General features: G+C 37.3%; 1 protein-coding gene across 1 annotated transcript; it reads left to right on the top strand.

Annotated features, from left to right (window-relative positions):
* The first annotated feature begins 2,150 nt into the window (after positions 1–2,150).
* NTS (neurotensin) lies at positions 2,151–13,632 on the top strand. The gene is made up of 4 exons (XM_043446446.1): positions 2,151–2,338; positions 4,108–4,169; positions 10,179–10,403; positions 12,878–13,632. The coding sequence occupies exons 1-4, from the start codon at positions 2,266–2,268 to the stop codon at positions 13,028–13,030; spliced, it is 513 nt and encodes a 170-aa protein (XP_043302381.1). The 5' UTR covers positions 2,151–2,265; the 3' UTR covers positions 13,031–13,632.
* The last annotated feature ends 11,697 nt before the right edge of the window (positions 13,633–25,329 follow it).

Here is a 25,329-nt window from a genome sequence, read left to right as displayed (position 1 = left end):
ATGCATTCAGATAAATAGATAAAACCTGTTTTCAAGATCAGATAATGTTTATCTATATCATAATTTTACTATAAAAGTCACACACCTTCTTTTCCCCACAAAGAAAAATAGTGTATATAATCTGATTTTCAATCATTTGACATTTGTTTACACATTTCCCCCAATTCTTCCAGATTTATCATATTTAAAATAATTTCTACACTGACAGCTAATATTAAAGTGGTACATTTAAAACAAATTGAATTCCCATTATCCATTCTCCTCCTTTTTCATCTAACTAATTAGGGATAAATTTTGCCAACATTTCCCTGAGCCTCATGTATTAAAGAAATCAGTTGAGATAAATAGGAATCACACTTATTTTTTACAATCTGGCTGCTATCACACATTTGAAAAGATTAGGTTTTATATTTGTAAGTCGGAAGCTCATAAAATGACTAATTTAAATGTGATGCAAAGAATATACAATTTCTTGATATATTTATTGAAGTGCCCTTAAAGTATTCTGTCACAAAGATGCTCTAACAGTGAGAAGAAAGTAAGCATAATGCTCAGAATTCTAGTATGATCAGTTAAGTGAAAAGAAAGCTTTTCAGACCTATATTGCGCCCCCTAGTGGCGGGAAAGCCAAACTTTAGAGTACATATTTCACATTTCTTTGCTAATTAATTACACTGTATACACAAAACTTTCCTAAAGTGAGTCATGTTCAGTGCTGTGTGGTATGTAGGCCTGTAAAACAAACTAAAAGTAGTAAAAATATCAGCCATTGTTAAATTCCTAAACATTAAATTACATGAATGACTGTTTTAAATTCTTATTTAAAGATGGAAATTAGTCCCTCTTCTTATGTGTAGGGTAAAATAGAGTAGCCAACCCCATAGACATATACTATAGGGAATAAATCAACTCTCTGTATTAATCAAGACTTCTTTTCTCGATTGTTACTATCTGATAGGTTTCAGAAGTGAGCAAGTCTCAGACCCTTTAACCTCAAATATTCACATTTCTAACAGCACCATCTTTTCAGATCATGTCATATATCCTGAAATACTTAATGAAAGAAGAAAACTTCACTCCAAAAAACATTTTGAGCAATTTTCTACTGAGAACCCCGAGAGGGAACGAGTGTCATTGTAACTCACGTGAAGACTCTGTCTTAGAAACGAGACCAGTGGACAGTGGTTATTTAGAATTGTCTCCTTTCTAGAAGCGCAGTCTCATTTTTGTGACTGTCACGGGGGAAGAGATCTGATACAATGGTGAGAGCCAGTGAGAAGGGGGTTACAGACTGCACGGGATGTGGCAGCAAGAATGAATGTAAAAGGCGCAGAGCAATGCAGACAGAAAGAGAGGAAAGTATCAGAAAACAGGAGTCAGTGATGCAGCAATACATATTTCTGCCTGCTAACACATAAATGATTTATAGTTGGATTTTGTAAACATGACACTATTTTTCTGAAACATTCAACCATAAGTCAGCATATGTAATTCAATCATCCTTCCAGTTACTTATATAGATTTTACGATTTGTTAGGAAATAATACTCTTAGAGGTACTCGTCTCCCTTAAAATTGGTTTTCTCTCCTTTCTCTAAATTCTCTTGCTTAACATAGTATTATAACTGCTTCTCTGCTTATCTTCGACCTCCTTTCTTCTTCCAGCGTATTGGCAACAGTATACAGCAGAACTATATTAATCCTGAAACCACAAAACATTTGTTCAAAAGAATCCTAACTCTTTAACAACTTCCAAACCTAAGGAATTACTGACTTTAGGCATTCATCCTGGAGATTTTGCTCACATTAGAAATAACAGATCTTATGCTTCACAAAATCAGAATGACAACTTAGAGTCAGAGAATGAGAGGAAATGGGGGAAATAATAGTACTGGAAGTTCTTTTCCAATATTCTCTATATGGAATTGCTTTTGAATGACTCCTTCGGTGCGTCATTAATCTGGAGCAGCAGTGGCAATTAGGGAAGATGTCACTGATCCTGGAGGTTCAGAAGTGGGGGTGAGGTGTGAGGGGACAAAGGAAAAGGGGAGGAGGAAGTGGGGTGGGTTGGAGATGAAGGGTACATCCTGAAGAGATAATCTCTCTATACTTATGACATCATCTCCTGCACATATATATAGGGCATGGTCACAGCATCTCTCATAGTTCAGTACTTCCAAAGTCAGCTGAAGGCAGGAGGAAGTGCTAGAGAGCCCCCTTCAGCCTGTCCTGACGTTTATGAACTTGGCTTGCTAGAAGGCTCAAGATGATGGCAGGAATGAAAATCCAGCTGGTGTGCATGATACTCCTGGCTTTCAGCTCCTGGAGTCTGTGCTCAGGTAAGCTCAGCTGCATTTCACAACTCCCTGAAATGATTTCTTTTTCCGTTTTTGCAATGTATTGTTACTAATGCTAATGTATCTGGGGAGAAGAGTTTCTCCCTTATTCTGATTTGCTTTTTAGTGGTAGAAACTGATATTTTCTTTCTCTGTCTTTATGATCGCAAGAACTGAAAATTTTCCTTTCCCTTTTAAAATTTGCTAGGTAGTAAAAGGGATTTCAGTGAGACACTTCATGCTCCTGTCTGCGATGTAATCACTGGGGGAAAAAATATGTAAAACTTAAATCAAGCTGATCTAGTGAAAAGTGCAGAAGTGGTGCCTGTCAAAATGCAAACTCATAATTCAGACTGACTCTATTTGAAATGTTTTATCTCATCTTCATTCATTCTCTTAAGACATGGTGGCTTCTCCCCATCAAAAATTATTTTCTTCATAGTGTGTGGATTAAGTTAAAATGAATATTGATGTTTAATGAATCAACTGAATAAAGCATTATTTGTAGAAAATGATCTCTAGGAAAATACAAAAAATTGCCAAGCTCTTTTAAGAATATATTTTAAGTAACTTTTTTTCTGTGACAAGTAGACATATTACAAATTTCACTATTTTCTTGCATGTCATTTAAGTTAATACATAATGTAACTAGAATAATATCATTCTTATATTGATAACAATTATTTCCCTATAGAGTATTTTGCATGTGATAATTAAGAAGGAATCATACATTGCTAAATATCTATCAATAGCTTACCTTGAAAATAAATTTCAAATTTTAGAGAGCAATATGAAATATAATGATTGCAATATGCTCCAACTAATGTTTGAAAAATAACTGAATGATCACATCAAGGTTAAAAAAAAAACAAGGGATAAGGGTAGCAAAAATCATTTAACCTGTTTTATACTGTAATGTCATAAATATGACACTGAAATGTTAAATTCAAATTCCTGCTCTGATTTTCATTATAGTGTCCTGTAACTTTATTTCTATTATCTTATGTATTTTCCAAATTTTTCTTCTCTGTGAAATATTCCTTAGTGGAAACTGAAAGGATGTTCTAAAAAATATCAGAAGTCCACTTTCAGCACTCTTGTACATGTATTGGTGGACATCTCTACTTTTGCTTAAATAATTTTTTAATAACCTGTGATAAAATTGCCAAGTATACATAATTCTAAATCCTTGTAGTTTAATATAGATAAAAGTAGAGTAGAGTTTAAGCAGTTTAATATAGAGAAACAAATCTTTCAAAGTGTGTTTTGTAAAATAGCATCCAAATAAAACAAATCTCAGTATCTTTCTTATTCCAAAATTATCAATAAGTAACTTCCTTTGGTTTTGTCTTTTAAAAAATGTCTTGTACTTACCTTTTCATTATGTTGCTTTGAAAATAACAATATGTATATACTCTACCTATGTAAACTACTGCCAATAAAAATTAACCAGCATATTTGATGACATCTTTGTAGTATAATCACATTTTATTATCCTGAGATTTAGAGATTAAACAACTCCAAATCATTGAGAGCTCTCTTGGCATAAAATCATGTGCCTATTTTCTTAAAAGTGCTTCTATTGTTCTATTCTGTTAGCCTAAAATAAAACTGTATTGCTTTTTAAAAAAATATTAATATAAGGAGAATAAATACATAGTAAAGACAATAAACTTCTAAAACAAAGTTTTTTGAGATTAATCTTACGTATCCAAGTTATGATTATATGATATGTGGTTATATAGTAAACATGTGGTTTTGATTTTACTCAGATTCAGAAGAGGAAATGAAAGCGTTAGAAACAGATTTATTGACCAATATGCATACATCAAAGGTAACTTTTTCTTTCTTTCTAAACCAAAGACTGAAAAACATATGAACTCTTGTTATAAACATGGTGTCCTTTTCCTATAGTAATAGCTTCCCATTGTGACTGAAAAGCTCATTGGGAGGCATTTCCTTCTGGGGGAAACTTTTCCTTAAGTTCAAAGGACTTAAAGGTATCGATGTGACAGGGACAGAAGTTTGGTGATATCAATCACTACATTGCAAATTTAATTAAGTAGTTACATATTATTTATGTGGAAATCCTTTCTCCATTTCAATCACATTGTATATGATGAAAGATACACTGACTTCAAGTGAAACACATAAATGAAAATTAAATGACATTTTTGCCTTTTGTTTTGATATTGGGGAGAGTGAAATGGAGTTCCTAAATTAAGAATGAAGGATGCATGAGACAAGTGCTCGGGCCTGGTGCACTGGGAAGACCCAGAGGAATCGGGTGGAGAGGGAGGTGGGAGGGGGGATCGGGATGGGGAATACGTGTAAATCTATGGCTGATTCATATCAATGTATGACAAAACCCACTGAAATGTTGTGAAGTAATTAGCCTCCAACTAATAAAAAAAATAAAATAAAATAAAAAAAGAAAAAAAAAAAAAAGAAAGTTCGTGAAATCCGTAAAAGAGATGTGACAGGAAGTAAAGAGCAAAGATAAGCAAACAGCAACCTGGAGATCTAAGCCTACAAGTGTGACTTGTGAACAATTTGATCTTAAGCAAGGGGGTTAGTTAACAGTGCTTGCCTTTGTGTCCTCATTTTTAAATGTTGGGGTGGGAGTTTATGATCTCCTGGTCGTTGCTGATTAGTTGCTAAGTCATGTCCAATTCTTTTGCAACCCATAGGCTGTGGCCTGTAGGCTCTTCTGTCCATGAGGTTTCCCGGGCAAGAATCCTGGAGTGGGACATTTACATGAAGTCCTCCTCTGGATTTAAATTCTCCCCATAACAGAAATGTTATTGGAACCTGCTTATTGTTTGTATTGAATCAGATAAAACTTTGTACTGGATCTTATTATTCCTCTCTTGGGATCTTGAAAGCAAGGTTTTTAGACTCCAGCCTATACCTAAGAATAAAACTCAATTAGAATATACCCAGGTACCACGCTACTATACAATTTTGATTTACCCAGAATGAAATAATCAGAATATATCTAAATGTAGGGTTAGAGAACAGGGTTCCCAACCAAAGGATGTTTCTCAACAAAACAAAACAAAACAAAAAATCAAAAACATATTTTGAAGTGAGGCAGTCACCCTGTGTAATCACTGTGGTAACACTGGTCCCCAAGTTGAGGACTCCAGATTCCACAGATGCTGTGATAAGAAGGTAGGTGTTCAGAATTCCTCCTGCCACCTCAGGTCTTCCCTAATTACATGATGAAAGATATACTGGGCAGATATCCAGGGCAATACCTCTAGCATATAAGTAGAATTATGTTCAGTAGTGGATGTGAAGGGGAAATACCCATTTGTGTGTGTGTTTAAGAATGTGAGGCATTATTATCTGAAAGCTACTATGGTCCTTAAAAGACATTTGGGTATTTCCACAATTGCCCAGATCTATAAAAGTTGAACACACACTGAAACCAAATTCTGCCATAACTTGTTAGACTTCCACAAATGATCAAATTTTATTTAGTCATTAAAACTCAGTGACCAAGTATATTTAACTTTAAGAAAATGGACCCTTTGTTTAATATTTAATCAGAATATCCATGACTACGGTCACTTCAACTCATAAATAGAAGAGAAGTGAAGTCAATAGTCTTATTTGAATAATGAAGCAGATTAGTATGCCTTAGTGTCTTAGTAGAGATTTTACCTTTATGATTTCAAGTTTAAATTGATAAATAAAGGTCCTAAGTAATCTCCAAAATGTGTTATGGCTTGGGGAGTGCTAGCTACTTTGCAAAAATGTGGGAGTGCTTATGATTCCTTCCCTGATGAAGATACTGCAAGGGAAAAGCAATTCCAGTATATGGTGTGTTTTAGTTTTATTCTTAAGAAAAATACATAGCAAAAGTGTAGACACAATTATATATTTCTCTTTCATTCAGTTATTGAATATATCTCTAAAACAGATCATGGAAGAAAATTTGAATCCCATTGCCTCTTTGAAATAAGTAAAATACAGACTACTATGAGGAAGCACTCAGAAGCATAATTATCCCAGTTTTGGTGCTAAAATGGAAACAAAAAGCTCATTTCTTGCTTTGTACAAAACTACTACCACTTATTTCTCTCTGATTCAATTCATGTTTGGTGTGGATATTCTATGCAAATAAAAACTCTAACCTTTGACCATTTTAAGCTAATTACTGTATTTCAATTTTTAAAAGGACAGTACTATTAATACTATTTATTAATTAGTAATACTATTAATAATTCCATTATTAAAAGCTTCCAAAAACTCCAGCTTTCTTCCTTCCACTCTAAAGGTAAAATATGTGAGCAGTTTCAATTTTAAAGTAAAACTGTTTAGACACTAAAATGTAGCAACAGAAAGTCAAGAGAAATGGCAAAGTTTGAAGAGAAGTGGAAGATAAAGGATTTTTTCTCACAATACAATTCTCTTCATTACCAATCCTAGTGCTTCGGTATAGTTTTATTAAGAAAGAGAACTATCTGCAGTATGTAGAAAGGTCAAGTTCAACTCCAAAGACAACAAAGACAAGTGTGGATTTACAGCCAAGGAGCAGGGCTGGAGTGGGGGGAGGGGGATCAGTGTATGGGAAATTACTAAAAGGAAACTCTAAATATAGGAGGATTCTTGCTAGACTGCTCAGCAGAATTCTAGGATGATCAGTTACCAACAGTGAGGCATTTTTACGAACTTGACTCCGAAGGCTTCTTGCTAAAATTGGACTCAGTTGGATGAAGGACAAAGACCAAGTTCGGGACCTCATCAGAAAGAGGGTTCAGGGGAGCCTGACTCAGATTTCATCAAAGAGTCTTTGTCATTTTCTTGAGTAAACTATTTAAACCTCCTAAGAAATGTTCTCAAATATCAATGCGTGTCTATTTAGATACTGTATGGTCCAAAGCGCTCTCTCTGCTGTGCTTCCAGAGTGTGACAGGGGCTAAGGTAATATTAAATAGTACTGCTAAGTGATATCGTGACTGTTTTAACTGGCAGAAGAGAGCAAGATGCTTTATTGTTTTCTCAACCAAAAATTAATCAGACAACACAAGTCCTGACAAATAATTTATGAATAAAGCATTCTGTGGCTAATTAGTTTGAGGAGCATTGGATATTATGTTGGCACCATTGAAAAGTTGGCTTCCCTGGGGGTTCAGATGGTAAAGAATGTGCTTTCAATGCAGGAGACCTGGGTCCGATCCCTGCGTGGGGAAGATCCCCTGGAGAAGGGAAGAGCTACCCACTCCAGGATTCTTGCCTGGAGAAGTCCATGGACAGAGGAGCCTGGCTGGCTGCAGTCCATGGGGCTGCAAACAGTCAGACATGACTGAATGACTAACATATACACACACTGAAAAGTTTTAATGAATATTTACAAGCAAAAAATTCTGTGATACTAAATTCAAGAAGCTTTTAAGTTTCCTTTAAACTCAAGTTTTCCAATTTACATGACAGCAAAACTCCTTTTTAAAAACAGTGAGTACAAAGCTAGTGTTCTAAGGAAAATATTCAGATGATCTCTAAAGAGCTTTCTGAGTATAAAATTTTAGCATTGCCTTAATTGGCAAGACATAAGGTGTTGCTGCCACGGAATGAAGTATGTTGCCTCTTAAGTTTCCCATTGCAGAAAAATTGAAGCAACAGGCTAATAATCATGTTCCAGGGGCATAGTTGAAAGGATTTCCAAACTGGTTGAAAACATTATAGTGAATATCTTTGTACTTAGAGGTTTTCATGTCCCTAGGATAAAATCTTAATCAAAGGGTATGCACATTTACAATTTTAATACATTTAGCTAAAAACACTTTTCAAGAAGTTATTGCAAGGTTTACTCAAACCAACAAATATTTACAAGAGAAAGTATTGTTTCTCCATATCCTCATAAGTACATCGAGTGTACTTATACTTTTAGGATCCTTGATTTGCTAGTAGCCAAGCTGAACGTCATTCCACATATTTCTGTGACATATTTCTTCTTTGATGAGTGATTCTGTGCCTGTCTGCTCATATTATTTGCCTGAGGTTTAATATTTTTTATGGAGTATCCCCCAGTTTCTTTTTGAAGAGCTCCTCCTGTGTTAAGTATATCAGCGTTTTGTGACAGCTTTTACATTATAACTTGCTTTTGATGTTAGTTCAGGCTGTTAGTTTTCTAGAGATAATTTACAAATTTATGTGTGTAAAATTATCTTTTTCTTTATGGGTTCTGGTTTGGTTATTTGCTTAACAATATTTTTCCAAATTTATAAAATAAATTCTATATATTTACATATTTTTATTTTTACTCATATTTAACCCATCTGGATATTGTTAGACAATAATATATCAATAAAAGTTATAACTAGATCTAAATCCAGATTTCCCCTGAGCCAACTGTCTCAGATGCAGACTTTGCTATATGCTTTTCAATCATATGGACTTGGATCAAATTTTGGACATTATATTCTCTTTTGAGTTTAATATTTATTCTTGCTCTATTGATTTACTCTTTGATTCAGTCCAGTTCAGTTCAGTCCCTCAGTCGTGTCTGACTCTTTGTGAACCCATGGACTGCAGCACACCAGGCTTCCCTGTCCATCACCAATTCCCAGTTTACTCAAACTCACGTCCATTGAGTCAATGATGCATCCAACCATCTCATCCTCTGTCGTCCCCTTCTCCTCCCACCTTCAATCTTTACCAGCATCAGGGTCTTTTCAAATGAGTCAGTTCTTCGCATCAAGTAGCCAAAGTATTAGAGTTTCAGTTTCAACATCAGTCCTTCCAATGAATATTCAGGACTGATTTCCTTTAGGATTGACTGGTTGGATCTCCTCGCAGTCCAAGGGACTCTCAAGAGTCTTCTCCAACACCACAGTTCAAAAGCATCAATTCTTCGGTGCTCAGCTTTTTTGATTACTCTTTGATTACTGCAGCTTTAAGATATCTTTCGATATCTGGCAGAGTAAGTCCTCCCTCATGACCTTTCTTTTCCTAAATTTTCTTGGTTCTCACACATTCATACTTCGAAATTAACTTCATAATTATTTCCATCACTCCCTCTTCTTCCAGTTTCCCCATATTTTCCAGATTGGTACATTGATTTGCAATTGCACTGCATTTGGAGAATAATTCAGAGAGAATTGGCACCAATAGAATCGATACTAATGTTTTTGAGTCTTCTTATCACAGCTTTGTGTTCATTACAAAAAATTTTTTATATTCCTTAGGAAAAAATTATGCTTTCCTTCATCTGTGTCCTTTGAGGTTTATTAATTTTTATGTTATTTCACATTTAATTTCTCCTAAAATTGGCAAATGAGAAGGTTGTTTACTATGGTAATAATGATTTCATACAGGGTCTTATTAGAAAAGGATAGTTATTTTAGAAAATATTATAATTTTCAGATAAATAAATTAGTCAGCTTTGATGCTACCTATGACAACTATTAATGTGTGGAATAGATTTGTGGTTTCACAATACTATAATTGCCATATTTATTAGTATCATCATAGTTGCTGTTCCATTAGACACTAACCTGAAGTATAAAAAGAGAGAGTGGTATTTTAATATTTTCACCTGTGATGTATACATATATATTTATGCATTTCTACTTACTGTAATTTCTATTTTCTTTCTTTCTGTGCTTGTGTATGTGTGTGTTTATGTGTGTTAGCTTTATTGCCTTTGTTAAATAGAGGATATGAAGTATTTGGAGCTATTCAATTTTGTGATATGAAGTTACTAAGTTAATAACAGTGTTAGGTTAGAGTAACAGTTAGGTCCTAAAAGGTAATGGCTTAGCACAGTAGAAATTTATTTCTAACTGATACAACACAAGGTTAATTACAACAGCTATTTCTTTCTACATTTCAGATCAGTAAGGCAAGTGTTCCCTCTTGGAAAATGAGCCTGCTGAATGTCTGCAGTCTTATAAATAACCTGAACAGCCAAGCTGAGGAAACAGGAGAGTTTCATGAGGAGGAGCTTATTACAAGAAGGAAATTTCCTGCTGCCTTAGATGGCTTTAGCTTGGAAGCAATGTTGACGATATACCAGCTCCGAAAAATCTGTCACAGCAGGGCCTTTCAACATTGGGAGGTAAAACAAAAGCAAAATATGAATATGATTATGGTTATACTAGTTAACTCTCATTTATACTGATTGTTTTAATCCTGATAATTATCATAACAGGAAGACTTACGAATATTAAGGAAGAATAAACCATGTGTTGAGGTTAACATTCCTTCAGATCTTCAAAGTGTTTTGCAAATATTTGAAGTTTAGCAAAATATCTTTTCTTTGGTCTCTAAAGGGGGATCTATCTTAAGGCAGATTTGATCCACATGCTTTTATTGTGGAAGGCGTGCTTAGGCAACTTTTGGTGCTGGTGGTGGTGGCATACCGAAGAAATTTAGGAAACTCAAAATGTTTTCTTAGAAACACTCAGTCCTGTGTGTTTGTTTATAAATAAACACAGAACACAAAAGATTTCATTTGTATTTGAAAATATTAGGTAAATAAAACTGGAATGATAAGAATATATATTTGTATATTTCCATTTATACTTCTATTTCTATTTTATTTGAATGTGTGGATTGTGGATTTCAATCATCCTTAGAAGCTGAATTAGACTCACTATGGCTAATAAAGCCAAATTTCACTATACAGAACTACAACGAAGGAATGGATGTATATTATACACCACATGTGTAAAATAGATATCTAGTGGAAACTGTTATATAACACGGGGAGCCCAGCCAGTGCTCTGTGATGACTTAGAGGGGTGGGATGGGGGTGGGTGGGACAGAGGTTCTAAAGGGAGGGGGTGTATGTATATACTTATGGCTGATTTGCATTGTTGTATGGCAGAAACCAATACAAAATCATAAAGCAATTCTCCTCCAATTAAAAATTAAAAAATGAAATTAAAATTTTTAAAAATATTACACTGGTCACTCACCACCTTTGGTTTGAAAATATTTGAAGGAGAAAAGGCAGATGAAAATGCTTTAAGAAAATTTATAATTTTCCCAACAACAGAAACATTTTTTTCAGATTAACCCCTAAGAGAAATTTACTTCATGTTTCATATTCAGGGTTTACACCAACATTGGGGATCTGAGGGTGCCTTTCCTGCTAATATAACCATCTCTATCACACTATCACAGAGATACCCTGTAGAAAAGAAGAAATGCAGTGCAGAACTTCTAGAATTTATTCTAGCTTGTAAACCAAAAAAAATATTTTCCAGATTAAAATAAAATGAAAAAACTGGTTTTAATTTTTCTTGCTGGACTCTTTATCCTCTAATTCCAATTCCAGTTAAATGATTTTCTCTTTAAGCTATTATGTCAGTAAAACACGGAAAATTGGGAAATGTCAATTATGTGCTGTTTATTCAGAAAATAAAAAAACCTTAATAAACTATAATACACAAAAATCAGGTGCACATAAGATGAAAACTTTTGCTACTTGAAATGTTATAGAGTGGTTTAAAATGAAATGATAATATTATTCAGAGTGTGGTACAAGTAATTACAGATTATGTGCACAGAGAAACAAAAGATTAAGAAACTAGATTGTCTGACAGTAGCTGTTTTTCCTTCTCTGAAATTGAATAGCTGTGGGCTGAAATAAAGTATTTGTGATATGATTCAATGCATACAGACTATGATTAAAAACAGTCTCCTATTAGTACTAGTTATAGTTACCCCAAAGTTCAGACAATCACAAATATGAATATAATTCTTATCTTGAGCATTAGCATTGACTTGTTTAAAAATTTTTTGTAAATCATGTGCAAAACTCTGGGAAGAGTTTCTAAATATTTTATGCTGGTTGAACATTTTGAATCAGAGCAGTACTATCTGAAAAGGTGTTTGGGACTAATTTTAGAATATAGCATGTTCAATGAGCTATTAAGCAAGATTCTACATGAAGATTAACTCCCTTGAGTTTTTGAATGTGAACTTGATTTTAATGATTAATTAAAGCAGCACAAACAAAAGATCTTTAACACTTAAACAGAGCTTTCACATGTTAATTCTAAAACAGCTGAGCAAGTAGGCAGAACAAGCATTCCTCTCTCTATGACTGAGAAATGGATCTCTAGAATGGCTTTCAATTCAAATCATTAACAATGGAATATAAATTTCTATTGACCTTTGAGGCCGAACTTGGTTCACTAAATTCAAATCTCTATATTTGTTGTGATTTATGATATATTTCCATCTTTTGATCTATCATACATTGAAGAAAAACTGAAAGTAACATTAAGTGCATTTTTTTTTCATTTGGAGGTATTAATATGGCCTTGACAAATTAAAAAAAAAAAGTTTAAAGCTAGCTTGATGAACTAGGGAGAACACTGAACAGAGAATCAAACAATCATGTTTTCATCCTCTCAGCCACCTGATATCTACCTGTCCTTAAGCAAAACACTTAATTGCTATGAACCACATCATCCACATATGTCTTACTGTCTGAATGCAAATGAGATAAAAGGTAGATGAAACACTGAAATGGAAGACTTTATGCATGTAAGTTTGATTCATATTCTGTCTATCTTGCAGTTGATTCAGGAAGACATTCTTGATGCTGGAAATGACAAAAATGAAAAGGAAGAAGTGATAAAGAGAAAAATTCCTTACATTCTGAAACGGCAGCTCTATGAAAATAAACCCAGAAGACCCTACATACTCAAAAGAGGTTCTTACTACTACTGAGAGGCTAAATACTTTATTTACACGTGATTGTGATTTCTTTTAATGAAATATAAATTATATTTGTGTGGAAATGTGACAGCACAATTGTTTTGTCTCTTCTACAGTTGTGGTTTATTAGATGTGATTTTTTTCCCGCATTACTATAAATTGGACTAAATGTTTTAAAATAAATCTAGATCTTGAGCATGAAGTGTTGTGCATAATTGGAGTAGATGTTAATCAAGTCACATAGAATGTTTTGTCATTTTGCAAAGCACTTAATGGGTTGTTGAAACAGTTAAAATTTTTGCCATTCTAAACCAAATTAAAAGAGATTAGAACAGTTGTACTGCAAAGTCTAGCCTACCTGTCATTAACCCAGAACAAAGTAATACCTGTTTTATCATTTGAATGTTTTATTGAACTGAAACACATGCTCTTTTCCAAGACTCACTCATTAATCTCAGCTATGGGGAAGGTAATAGAAGTAAAATAGGACCATCTTCAAAGAATGATTAATGGATTATTGTTAATTATGCTTATCTTAATGAATGATCTTATATTGAATTTGCTTTTCTGTTAAATGAACTTAACAGCTAATAAAAAGACAACAGCCATCAGAACTATGCTCCTTTGCAAATTTACTTCCATTAGAATAGTTACCCTTATCCACTTTCCCCCCTCACATTCAGTAAATGATAGCTTTATTTTTAACTTCACTGTGGAATTTGTGTGACTAATATGTTTCCCACTTAGGAGAACATTTTTGAGGCAAAAGGAATACTTTAAATAACTCCTCATAAATTTCCTTTAAGACTGTAGTTATGGTGTCGTAAACCCTCATAGTCCTCTCAACCCACCATTAACAGTGGTCTCCTAGACTCCTGCTTTGACAGGAGACCTATGAGGACCTCTATTTACAGCACTGCAACCAAGTCCCATAGTCATCTATGAAGGAAGATAACCAGGTTTTGAGTTATTCTGGAATTAAGGAGTTTTGAGAACTCTGTGTCCTTTAGTTGAGAGCACTCCCTGCTGTAGGCTAAACTCCACTTAGTAGGGTTTAAGTGTAATCCACTAATCTCTGAGTTTTTTTCTGGGAAAATCATGATTTCTCTTAACCACCTCCCTACCATCTTTTACAATCCTATCAGCTTCAACATTAAAAAGTGTCCAAGGAGCTGATCCTAAAAAGGAAACTATTCTATAGTGATTAAGAGTGTCCACTCTGGAGTCGGAATGCCCAGATTCAGCCCCACTGTTCACTAGTAATCTTGTACACCTCTCTGTTCCCTCAGCTACAAAATGTCAGATCTGGGTGAGGGTAAAGTGGTCTGATATGGCATAAAATGCTTAGAACAGTGCCTGGAATATATTAACCACACTACATTTAACAGTTCTTCTAGCCACTTTCATACGGGTTTTCCTTTCTCCTTCAAAAAACCACAGAGCATAACACAATTTCATGGTTTAACCCTTGACATTTTGAACAACGGCTGCTCTCCTATTACTTGCTTCATTCATTATCCAAGAGGAGTTTCACCTACATGGGCAAAATCCCTCCACAATCGCCCCCCTCAGTCCCTGACATCTTCACTTCCAATAATAAACGTTTTAACCATTTCATCTCATCCCATCATTTCCACAGTCATACTATAGAACTTACATTCTCAATAAATTCAACTTCTCCAAAAATCTCAATTTCAAACACTCTGCTCCCTCTATCCATGTCATCTTCTCTTTTTAGTTCATATAATCTATGATTCTCACTCTACCATTTATGATCTCCCTTAATCTATTGCCCACCTCTGTTCACTTTTCAACTAGGAATCACACTCTCACTTTGCACTTTACTTAGTTTAGATTCTATCATCCAAAACAAAAATCACTATCTTACTATACTCAGCATCCTGTCCTTCTACCTTATATGAGCCTGTGGAAACACCACTAGTTAAACTGAAATCTCCCGTTGATTCTGACCTTACCTGAGAAGCTGAACATAGCTGCAGAAAAAACCCCCAACTTGTTGAAGAGACACACCTAAAATTTGTGATCCCAAATCTCAAGTGGGTCCTTAGTACTGCCCATTTATCCCTATTTCATTTGCCTGATAAATTTTGCCTCTAATTTTCTCTCCTGGTTGTTTTATATCTTATCTTTTTCCTTGAATTGCAACTCTCTTCCTTCTCCTCACATTTGTCAGATGCCTTTCTAATGATCTCACCTAAAGTTCAAAGCAATAAGGAGAAAATTATATCATTTCCCTACAACTGAATATAACAATCCCCTAGCATTTACCCTTCGTTCCATTTCAATGGAGGAACTGTCTCTTCTCTTCTGAGGTTCACTGCTTCATTTCTGCTTGTCAGTAAATGGTCCTACCACCTGCTGAGGTAAAAAAAAATCTAGTCATAATTCTTAACTCTTCTCTGTAACACGCCACCACCCAAGTGGCTCAGAGGTAAAGAATCTGCCTGCCAAGCAGGAGACATAGGTTTAATCCCTGGGTTGGGAAGATCCCTGGAGAAGGAAATGGCAACCCACTCCAGTATTCTTTCCTGGACAAACCCATGTTCAGAGGAGCCTAGTGGACTATAGTCCATGGGGTCTCAAAGAGTCAGACACGACTTTGTGATTGAGCATGCACTCACACTCTAATACAAACCTGGGATTTCATCTATTAAGAACTTTTGCTGGCTTTGCATTCAAAAAGACATCTCAAATCTGTCTGCTTCTTGCCACATCATTCATCATTATTGCTGTAATTTGCAGAATTCCCCCTCTCGCAGGACTGTGACAATTTCTTCCTAAACACTTTCTCACTGTCTTTCTATTTATCTACATCCATATAGCTGAACAAGGTTCTAAAAAATATTAATTAGATTATATGCCATATGTTTCTTCTCAATCCCCCACAATGTCTTTCCATTTCACTTTTTTTTAAAAATGTGGACCATTTTTTTCAGCCTTTATTGAATTTGTTACAATAATGCTTCTGTTTTATGCTTTGGTTTTTTTTTTTTTTTGGCCAAGAGGCATGTGGGATCTTAGCTCCCTGACCAGGGACCAAACCTGCACCCGCTGCACTGGAAGGTGAAGTCTTAACCTCTGGACCGCCAGGGAACTCCCTCCATTTCACTTGGAATAAAATCATAGTTTGTCGTGAAAGGCCTGACCTGCTCTGGTATTTGTCTACTCTACTGAATTCTGCTCATCCTCCTCCGGTCTCAGGGCTTCCTGGGTGGCTCAGACAGTAAAGCATCTGCCTGCAATATGGGAGACCTGGGTTCGATCCCTGGGTTGGGAAGATCCCCTGGAGAAGGAAATGGCAACCCACTCCAGCACTCTTGCCTGGAAAATCCCATGGCGGAGGAGCCTGATAGGCTACAGCCCAAAAAGGGTCGCAAAGAGTCAGACATGACTGAGTGGCTTCACTTCCTCTGGTCACACTGGCCTTCTTGTCATTCCTTTAACATATCCAGTTTGTTCTGCTCCAGAGCCTTTACAGATGCTGAAACTTCTTTTCTGGAAAGCCTTTCTGGTTAAAAATCTTTTTTCCTGGACACAGGACACCCACTAAAAGACAAGCCTCCCTTTTCATAGGAATGCCTAAGTTGGAGTCAACAGATAATGGGTAGAAAAAATTTAAAAATATAACTGGTGGGTCTATTATAACTTAAAGAGAAACTTAATTCCCTGAACTTTGACTTTTTCCTTGTTTTGTTTTTTTTGGTCTTAAATGTGAATTTATTTTAAACACACAAATGAATACCATTCTCTTGAAGATGACATTGATCGATAGAGCTTAAATCCTTTAACAATGCTGTGGACCAAATCTGCCTCACCACCCTGGATCAACCAGACTGTTACTTGAAAGAGAAATGTATTGCTAACTTATTTCAGGCACTGCATTTTTCAGCCTCCTTGCTATGCCTCAACCATTATTTTAATTGCTATGGTCTTCTGCAGACCTTCTCATAGTTTATTTTTCACATCATTTAGATCTCTGCACACATGATATGCATACAGTGAGGCCTTTTCTTAAATAACCTTCATCTCTGAGTCAACATCCATCTAACTTTCTTTATTGGTCCACGGCCATACTTCCCTGAATGCGTTCCATCTCATTTCATCTAGCTTACTTTATTTTCCTTCTTATGTGAAAAATAAAAGAAAAGCAGCCACTGACAGCAATCAACTGGGAGTTGCCCTGGCACCAGCAGTGAGGCTATGGTGCCCTCCTGTTAAATGATTTCATAGTATAAGACTTCAGACAGGGTCACTCTAACCCTGATGGCAAAAGACAATAAACAAGACCACTCTGTAATTGTGTCTGAGCAAAATCAAAAGCAAGAACACCACAAACCACAGAAGTGATCAAACATCTTTCTTTCCACATAATTTGATTGAGGCCCCTTTAACTAAGCTCTATTTTTCTACCTCTAGCGTAAAACCACCATCATATCTAGTCAAAAAATTACCCTCATTTTCTGAAAACACCCAAAGCAGAGTAAAACCACACTTTCAGAATACTCCTCAAATCACAAGTCTAAATCCTGTCTAAAAAGAAAGTGTTAGAACCTCAGTTGTGCCCGACTTTTTGAGACCCCATGGACTGTAGCCCGCCAGGCTCCTCTGTCCATGGAATTCTCCAGGCAATAATACTGGAATGGGTTACCATTCTCTTCTCCAGAGGATCTTCCCCACCCAGGGACTGAACCTGGGTCTCCTGCACTGCAGGCAGATTCTTTACCGTCTTAGCCACTAGGGCCCATACATATACTCTCTTATTGGGATCTATGATTTTCCATTGAACGAGGTTTCCAGTGCTGGCAAACTCAGTTTTGTGGGAGTTGCTTTCTGTGGTCTTTGGCTGGTAGGCATCAGCAAAGCACATGTTGTAACTTGAAGTTCTATAGCCATTTATTTGTTTACTGGTGTATAATTTCTCAACCCCACCCAAATGTATAATCCTTGTGAGGACAGAGATTTTGCCTTTCTTATTCACAGCTGAATTCCCAAGGTTGAGCACCAGGCCTGCTAAGCATTATTAAAGATTTGTTAACAAATGAATAAATTGGCAGCAAGAGGGCTTTTCTCTGATAATAATGTGACCTAACTCAGGTCAGCTGCTCACCGCGCAAAAGCTAATAAAGAGGCCAAGCTGGTGGAAAGGGAAGTTTGCTTTATTTTGGATGCCAGCAACTAGGAGAGAGAGGGAGGTGGACCTCGGTCCAAAGGCCCACTCCCCTCAACTGACAATCAGTGGGTAAGAGATTTTATAGTCTGAGGGAGGGGGATACATGCAGAGACAGCATAGTCAGCTCTGGCAGTTATCTTGAAATTGGTCATAGGTGGTCTGATCAGCATCATTTTATTTTAGGTGCACTTTATCTTCAGTTCCAGGGTCAGTGTGTTGCCATTTCTTTGAGGCCAATTCTCAGAACTGTGGCAGCTTTTGTCGTGGCCAGAGTCTGCTCATCATGTAGTTAACTCCTCCACCTAGGGGGGTTTCAGTATCTATAAGATATAAGACAGCTCCCCAGTTACGGCTCAGAAGATTGTCTATAGCACCTAGGAAGGAATAAAAGGTCTATGATGATGCTTAACGACTACACTAATATTATTTGATCTTTTTTGACTGTTTTCCCTTGTTTCTGCATGTTCTCATTTCTTTGATTAAACTCATTCTTTGGGTAAAGTTTTCCACAGACAAAAGGCAGGCTGAAGACATAGGGGGCAAGGACCACAGGGTCCTGCTCCATTTCAGTAAGAGGTTTTCCACATAGCTTCTACGTATTTTTAAGCCCCAACTTAGTGATTCCACTTCAGAAGGACTGGTTATGAGCTCAGGTATCTACACAATGTCTCTGATTTCATGTGAAACCACACAGAATCTAGGTAAAAACTTACCTTCATCAGTTGCAGCCTGGGAGATTATGCCTCATTTTTTGTCTCTTAGATTCTGTTCTGAGAAGAAAACAAACAAAAATGCCAAGTGAAATTGACAATATTGTTGATTTTTGAACAACATGGGGGTTACGGGCACTGACTCCCCGTGCAGTTGGAAACTCATATATAACTTTACAGTCAGCTCCTTATTTATGGCTTTGCATATTCAGGTTCAACCAACAAGGATTGTGTAGTACTGTAGTATATATTAATTTTAAAAAATCCATATGTAAGTGGGTCTGTGCAGTTCAATCTCATGTCATTCAGGGTCAACTGTAGTTAAAATGGGAAAGAATAGGTTTGTGAAATACAAAGAGAAAGAACTACTTGAATGTGGAGGAAATAATACAGGAATATTCTCAATTATTTTGAGATGTAAAGTCACGAGCCTCGCTCTGTATTTGCACTTTCTGAGGTTTCCCAGTCACTGTTGGGTTAATTTGAGCTATGTGAGACTTCAGTTTAAATCCATCCCCTGCCTGAGGTCCACCACGATGACAGCATGGAAGGCTCCTGAACTCCTTCTCTGGAAGGCATGCCAAATTTACAAGCATCCATGGAACCATTCCCTCTGGAAGAAATCAAGAAACTAGCTGAGCAACTCCTACACATTGGGCAAATGAGAATATACCACATTGAAACAGGTAAGAAAAGCTGAGACACGCCTTGGCAATACAACCCAATCTCGGCACCGTGGCATACAATTGGGAGGGAATACCCAACGCCTGGTGTCACCTTCAGAAGCAAAGGATTCGGACTGCACATCTGGTGCCCCTACTTTTAACACTTCCACTTGAGGGACAGGCCCAACCCCCAGCACTTAGTCCTGGAAGCCAACATGGTTTATGTCCATGAGCCCTACAAGACTATGGTAAACAAAGGAGCGCTTCTTAACAGGCATGCCCACACCTGTGCACTGTTGGGTATTGGTCTGATATGATTCAAAATCCACTTGCTTTTTGTTCTAATGAAGTTGTTTATGTTGAGAAAATTTGGTCAGGATATCATCATTAACATGAACACTCAGTAGCTCAGCTATTGACAGGCACAGCTGGGAGCTTATTGATAAATAAGCACTTTGAGGACTTCCCTAGTGGCCCAGTGGTTAAGAATCCATGTTGCAATGCAGGAGACACAGGTTTGATCCCTGGTCCAGGAAGATCCCACAGGCCATGGAGCAACAAAATCCATACACCACAGCTACTGCACCAGCATTCTAGAGCCAGTGAGCCTCAACTACTGAGCCCATGTGCTGCAACTCCTGAAGCCTACCACCTAGAACCCATGCTCCACAATAAGAGAAGCCTGTGCACCATAATGAAGAGTAGCCCCCATTCACTGCAACTAGAGAAAGCCTGCGAGCAGCATCAAAGAGCCACCACAGCCAAAAAATTAAGTAAATAAATCAATTAAGTAAATAAATCTTTTTGTTATAAATAAAAGAACTTTTGTGAAAGAGTGACTCTGGCTAGAGGATTTTAAGCTTCAAATATTAAGAGGTTTGACCAGCAACTGAAAAGTGTTTAGCCTGGGGAAGGCAACTTTTCCTTGCTAATCGAAATAGCTTTCCAAAGACCTTGGGGCACTAGTTCCTGGCTGGGCAAGGTGATTCTTTGCCAGCAGTGGTGAAAACCATGCAGAGGCCCCAAGAAGAAAATCATCTTTCCCATCAAGCTGGCATCTTTGTACCCTAGCAACAACCCTAGCAACAACGGACTTTTGCTTTTGCACCAGCAGTTGGACATCAGCTCACGGTTAGCTAAGCCAGCTCTCCCAAGAACAATGCCTAGAAAGGTACTCCTTCACTAAATTTGGGCTTTATTCCTTTTATCTCCCCTTGCCTGAAACAATATTGTGATTAGTCTGTTGATGGTTTGGAGTAGATTATTTCTTTATTGGCTTATTAAGAGACATTATCCCATATACTATTGGCTTGTGAAATTATTACAATTCCTGCAGTGAACCTGTGCTAGACAAATTATTGACAAAGCAGTCTCTGTGTCCGAATATAATTTGCTGCCAGATGAAGCATGTATTAATACTACCATCCCCCAGGGCTCAGCAGAGGGAGAGCAGGCAAAATCTCTCATCTCTTAGCCGCTTCCTACAAGGGGTCTACCTTCATATCCTACAAGCTCTGCCTGAGGATCTGACTTCTAATTTTAGCACACATCTAGGGGCTGTGATCTGCCCCGGAGAACAAGAAAATGTGGACATTTTCCTCACCTTCTCCTTCTGGCTTTCTATTATGATAAAACGAAGCTGCCAATATCTCCCTGGAAGGAGCTTACTAACACATCTGGTGCCCCAGACTTTGTAGCTGCTGCCTGAAGGATGGATTCCCCAAACCACACTGATGCCTATCTTTATTTTGAAAGTCAGAGATAATCTTCGACAAAATTGATAAGCGTTCTTTTTCCTATTTACTTTATGCCACCCAACTTGGTGGCACCCAAAGAGTTGGCAGCTCTCAGAAACATTTTCACATTTTCAACATGTATGATATTTATCTTTTCACTTTGATAAAACAAGAACGTTTCTAAAGCATAAAACTCTTTGCATATATCTAACCACTTGCTAAATAATTTCAACCAAAGCTTAGCATACCCAAAGGCTAAAAATTCTAAGGAACTGATATAAGAATATAATTCAGTATGGAGACTGAATTAATGACCTAATACTTTGTAGGTCAGGGGCTTCCCAGGTGGCACAGTGGTAAAGAATCCGCCTGTCAGCGCAGGAGATGCAAGAGATGCCAATTCAGTCCCTGGGTCAGGAAGATCACTTGGAGTAGGAAATGACAACCCACACCAGTATTCTTGCCTGGATAATCCCGTGTACAGAGGAGCCTGATGGGTTACAGACCATGGGGTCACAAAGAGTCGGACATGACTGAAGTCACTGAGCATGCATGCATTTTATTGATGGAGACTTATTTTCCACCTGACAATCTGTTTGATTAATTAGACATTTTTCTGTATCAAGTTCCAGGTTAAAAGGACTTCCGTGGTGGTCCAGGGATTAAGAATACACCTTACAATGCAGGGAACACAGGTTTGATCCCTGGTTGGGGAACTAAGATCTCACATACTGGGAACTAGTGAGCTCACATGCTCTGGAGCTTGCATGCCACAACTGGAGAGTGTGTGCATCACAAGGAAAGATCCCACATGCTGCAACTAAGACTGAATGCAGCCAGAAAAAGTTACAGGTTAAATTAAAAGCTTACTATTACCTCAGGTAAGGAGACATGATAAACCAAAATTGTCTTAAAATTCCCTAGTCTGTCTTACAGGGTTATAAAAAAATATATACTAGAAACTCTAAAATCACTAAATAAAGTTTTATTACGCTACCCTCCATTACTATTCATACATGTAAGTAAGTTGCGGAGGGAATGGAGGAACCCATTTTAACTTATCTGCCCTGCCTTTTTACTCTGCCAAACTCCACCTCACACTAAGATGGGAAATCTGATGAGGTGCCACATCTGGGGCAGAATTTCTTTCTGGTAACTGAATTCAGTTTTCATCTGAATGATTATTGATGGCATAGAAGTACTCTTGAAGTCAAAAGAACTTGATGTAATGAATCCTTCATCTCACAGGATCAGAATATTGCAAGGTTTTAAAGTTATGCCAGTGATAAAATTTAAAACTATATTGAAAATGAGTCTGAACTTTCCTTCTGCTCTGAATTCACTTAAGTGTAAACATACATCTAAATAAGCCACACCACATCCAACACGGCGTACACTAACACTTAGTATATGACCAGTCTCTCCGGCTTCATCTCCCCTCACAGTCACGCCTTGTGTGTTTACTTCAACCCACTTTGTGATTTGTGATTTTTCTTTTGTGCTCTTTGCTCCACACTTTCTCTTGCTATTTATTTTACTTAACATTTACCTCTTGGTTTGTCCAGCTGATCATGTCCCATTCTTCTTGAGACTGAGATGAAATCCCACTTCTTGGAAACATTTTTAACCTACCAACTCACCCCTCAAAGCTCAGTTAGGTCTCCTCTGTATCTGTCCCAGTAACAAGGGATTACTGCTATAATCCCTTGTGTATGATCCTGTTAGCACATTTCCTGCATGGTATAATAATAAATTGCATCCTTCTCTGAAAATAGGTCAAACTTCCTTAATTTAGATATTATGCTTTGTTCATTTCTATATCCTGATGCAGATCCTGGTACATTCAAGATCTTTGTTGATGAATAAACCACTGTTTAGCTGAGATAGGCAGTGATTGTAATCTCTTACTCTCATCTCACTCCTTTGAGGATAACCCTCTAGAAAGATGCCCCCTTGAAAGAACCAAATCTATCCCCTTATAGATTCAACTATAACATTCTCTATGGATATAGAGATTCTACTTGTATCAATCATCATGTTCTTATTTCACAAGGACCATGGAGCTATCCCCAGATTTGGAGTGTCTTTAGCCTCTTAATGAGCTAGTGGCTTCAGGGATTGACTTACTCAGCTCGGTGTGTGATAAGTGGCATACAAAATGAAGTCCTCGAGAGAGAGCAATCCTACCTGTCTGATATTCATCCAGGAAGCACCTCTGACCCATCCAGGAATCATTGGATATCCTCTGATAGAGTCCAGCTACCCTGGACAACAAATTGGCTCCTTCCACCAGGCATTGCTACCCTGATCAAGACCAACACAAACCAGTTTTTCCTCTAATTAAGAACAGCAGCCTAAATATAGTTAGGCTTTCTGTGATGGGAAATCTTTCAGTGCTTTGAAGATTTTTGCAAAGCTTCATTAGATTGCCTCTGATTTTACCTTGTTCCAATTTAAATTACTTCAGACATTTATAGGACATTCAGTATATGGACTTTCACTTTAGGAGAATTCAGATGAATACTGAAATACTAGCAGCTGGAAATATGCGTAAATGAATCTAAGTAAGAGTTTTTGAGTGTTCTCAGCAAGGCCCTGGGGAAGAAGAAAGTGAGGGAATTTAAGCCATTTCTTGTGAATACTGGTAACTTTCTAAAGGAGGTGTGAAGTAACACAGTGTGTGACTGCATTTACCATGACACAGCCTCATGAAGACAACACATCTGGCATTTACAAGAGAAGACTTTATGTTTCTTGATTTAAATTCAATAAGTGTTAAGATACCCTCTGGGTCGTGCTTGTAAAGCTTAATTTCTATTCATTTAAGAATTTCCCACTTCTTTAGTAGATAGAAGCCTGCTGTTTAACTGTCTTGAAGGAAGCAATCCGACTCACTGTTTCTAACCAATTTTTAATCAAGAGAAAGCTGCCTACAGACAGAGCAGTTCAGAGATGTTCCATATTTATTTCTTCCTGAAATGTCTTCCTGGTATCTAAAATGTGCCGAAATGAGACAGACATAGGACTGCCAAAATATTTTCATGAAATACCTGGGAAACAGTCACAAAGATGCTAGAGTGAGTTCCAAGTCCATATCAGCTGTCTGAGACCATCACTCTTTCAGATTTAAAGTTTTTAGATTTTTTCAAAATTTTCCTCAAGATTTCTGATTCTTATTTTATCAGGGTTCAGTTGTTAATCTGGTTACTCTTTTCATTAACAAGTATTTCCTCAGTATGTACTCCCTGAGGCGCTGTGCAAAGCATTGGGACACCAAGTTAAAATCATGCTTCCTATTGTGTACAAATACGTGCATGTGTGTGTGTTCAGCCGTGTCTGACTCTTTGCCACCCATGAACTGTAGCCCACCAGGCTCCTCTGTCCGTAGACTATTCCAGGCAAGAATACTGCAGTGGGCTGTCATTTCCTCCTCCAGGGAATCTCCCCTCCAGATCCAGGGACCAGATCCGCATCTCCTGTATTGGCAGGCAGAGTCTTTACCACCTCACCACTGAGGTATGATAATATCTTCCCAAATCACATACTATGTCCATGTGACTGAGTTGGCCATTGGAATACAAGAGGAAGGCTTAACATGACAACTTCCTAGAATCTCCTTGAACATATAGCTGACACACAGTCTTTGTACCTTGTGTTTGACTTTTCTCCATCCTGCCTCCTGGAATGTAATTACCATCTTGGACTTTAACATCTAGGGCAATACACAAAGTGTGGCATGGTGACCTAGAAGGAGCTTAAGTCCCTGAGAAACAGAGCCAGCTTCAGTTCAGTTCAGTCGCTTAGTTGTGTCCGACTCTCTGTGACCCCATGAATCGCAGCACGCCAGGCCTCCCTGTCCATCACCAACTCCTGGAGTCTACCCAAACCCATGTCCATCAAGTTGGTGATGCCATCCAGCCATCTCATCCTCTGTCGTCCCCTTCTCCTCCTGCCCCCAATCCCTCCCAGCATCAGGGTCTTTTTCAATGAGTCAACTCTTCGCATGAGG

This window comes from Cervus canadensis, chromosome 25 (genome assembly GCF_019320065.1).
Source record: "Cervus canadensis isolate Bull #8, Minnesota chromosome 25, ASM1932006v1, whole genome shotgun sequence".
NCBI lineage: Eukaryota > Metazoa > Chordata > Mammalia > Artiodactyla > Cervidae > Cervus > Cervus canadensis.
The sequence above is the reverse complement of the archived record's forward strand: the minus strand, read 5'-3'. Positions and strand labels throughout refer to the sequence as shown.

What these genes read in the sequence shown, in the direction of transcription:
- NTS (XM_043446446.1), top strand. Translation starts at nt 2,266, where the DNA reads ATGATGGCAGGAATGAAAATCCAGCTGGTGTGCATGATACTCCTGGCT. An exon ending in CCAATATGCATACATCAAAG is followed by an intron (nt 4,170 to 10,178) that starts GTAACTTTTTCT and finishes TCTACATTTCAG; the next exon opens with ATCAGTAAGGCAAGTGTTCC. An exon ending in GGGCCTTTCAACATTGGGAG is followed by an intron (nt 10,404 to 12,877) that starts GTAAAACAAAAG and finishes TCTATCTTGCAG; the next exon opens with TTGATTCAGGAAGACATTCT.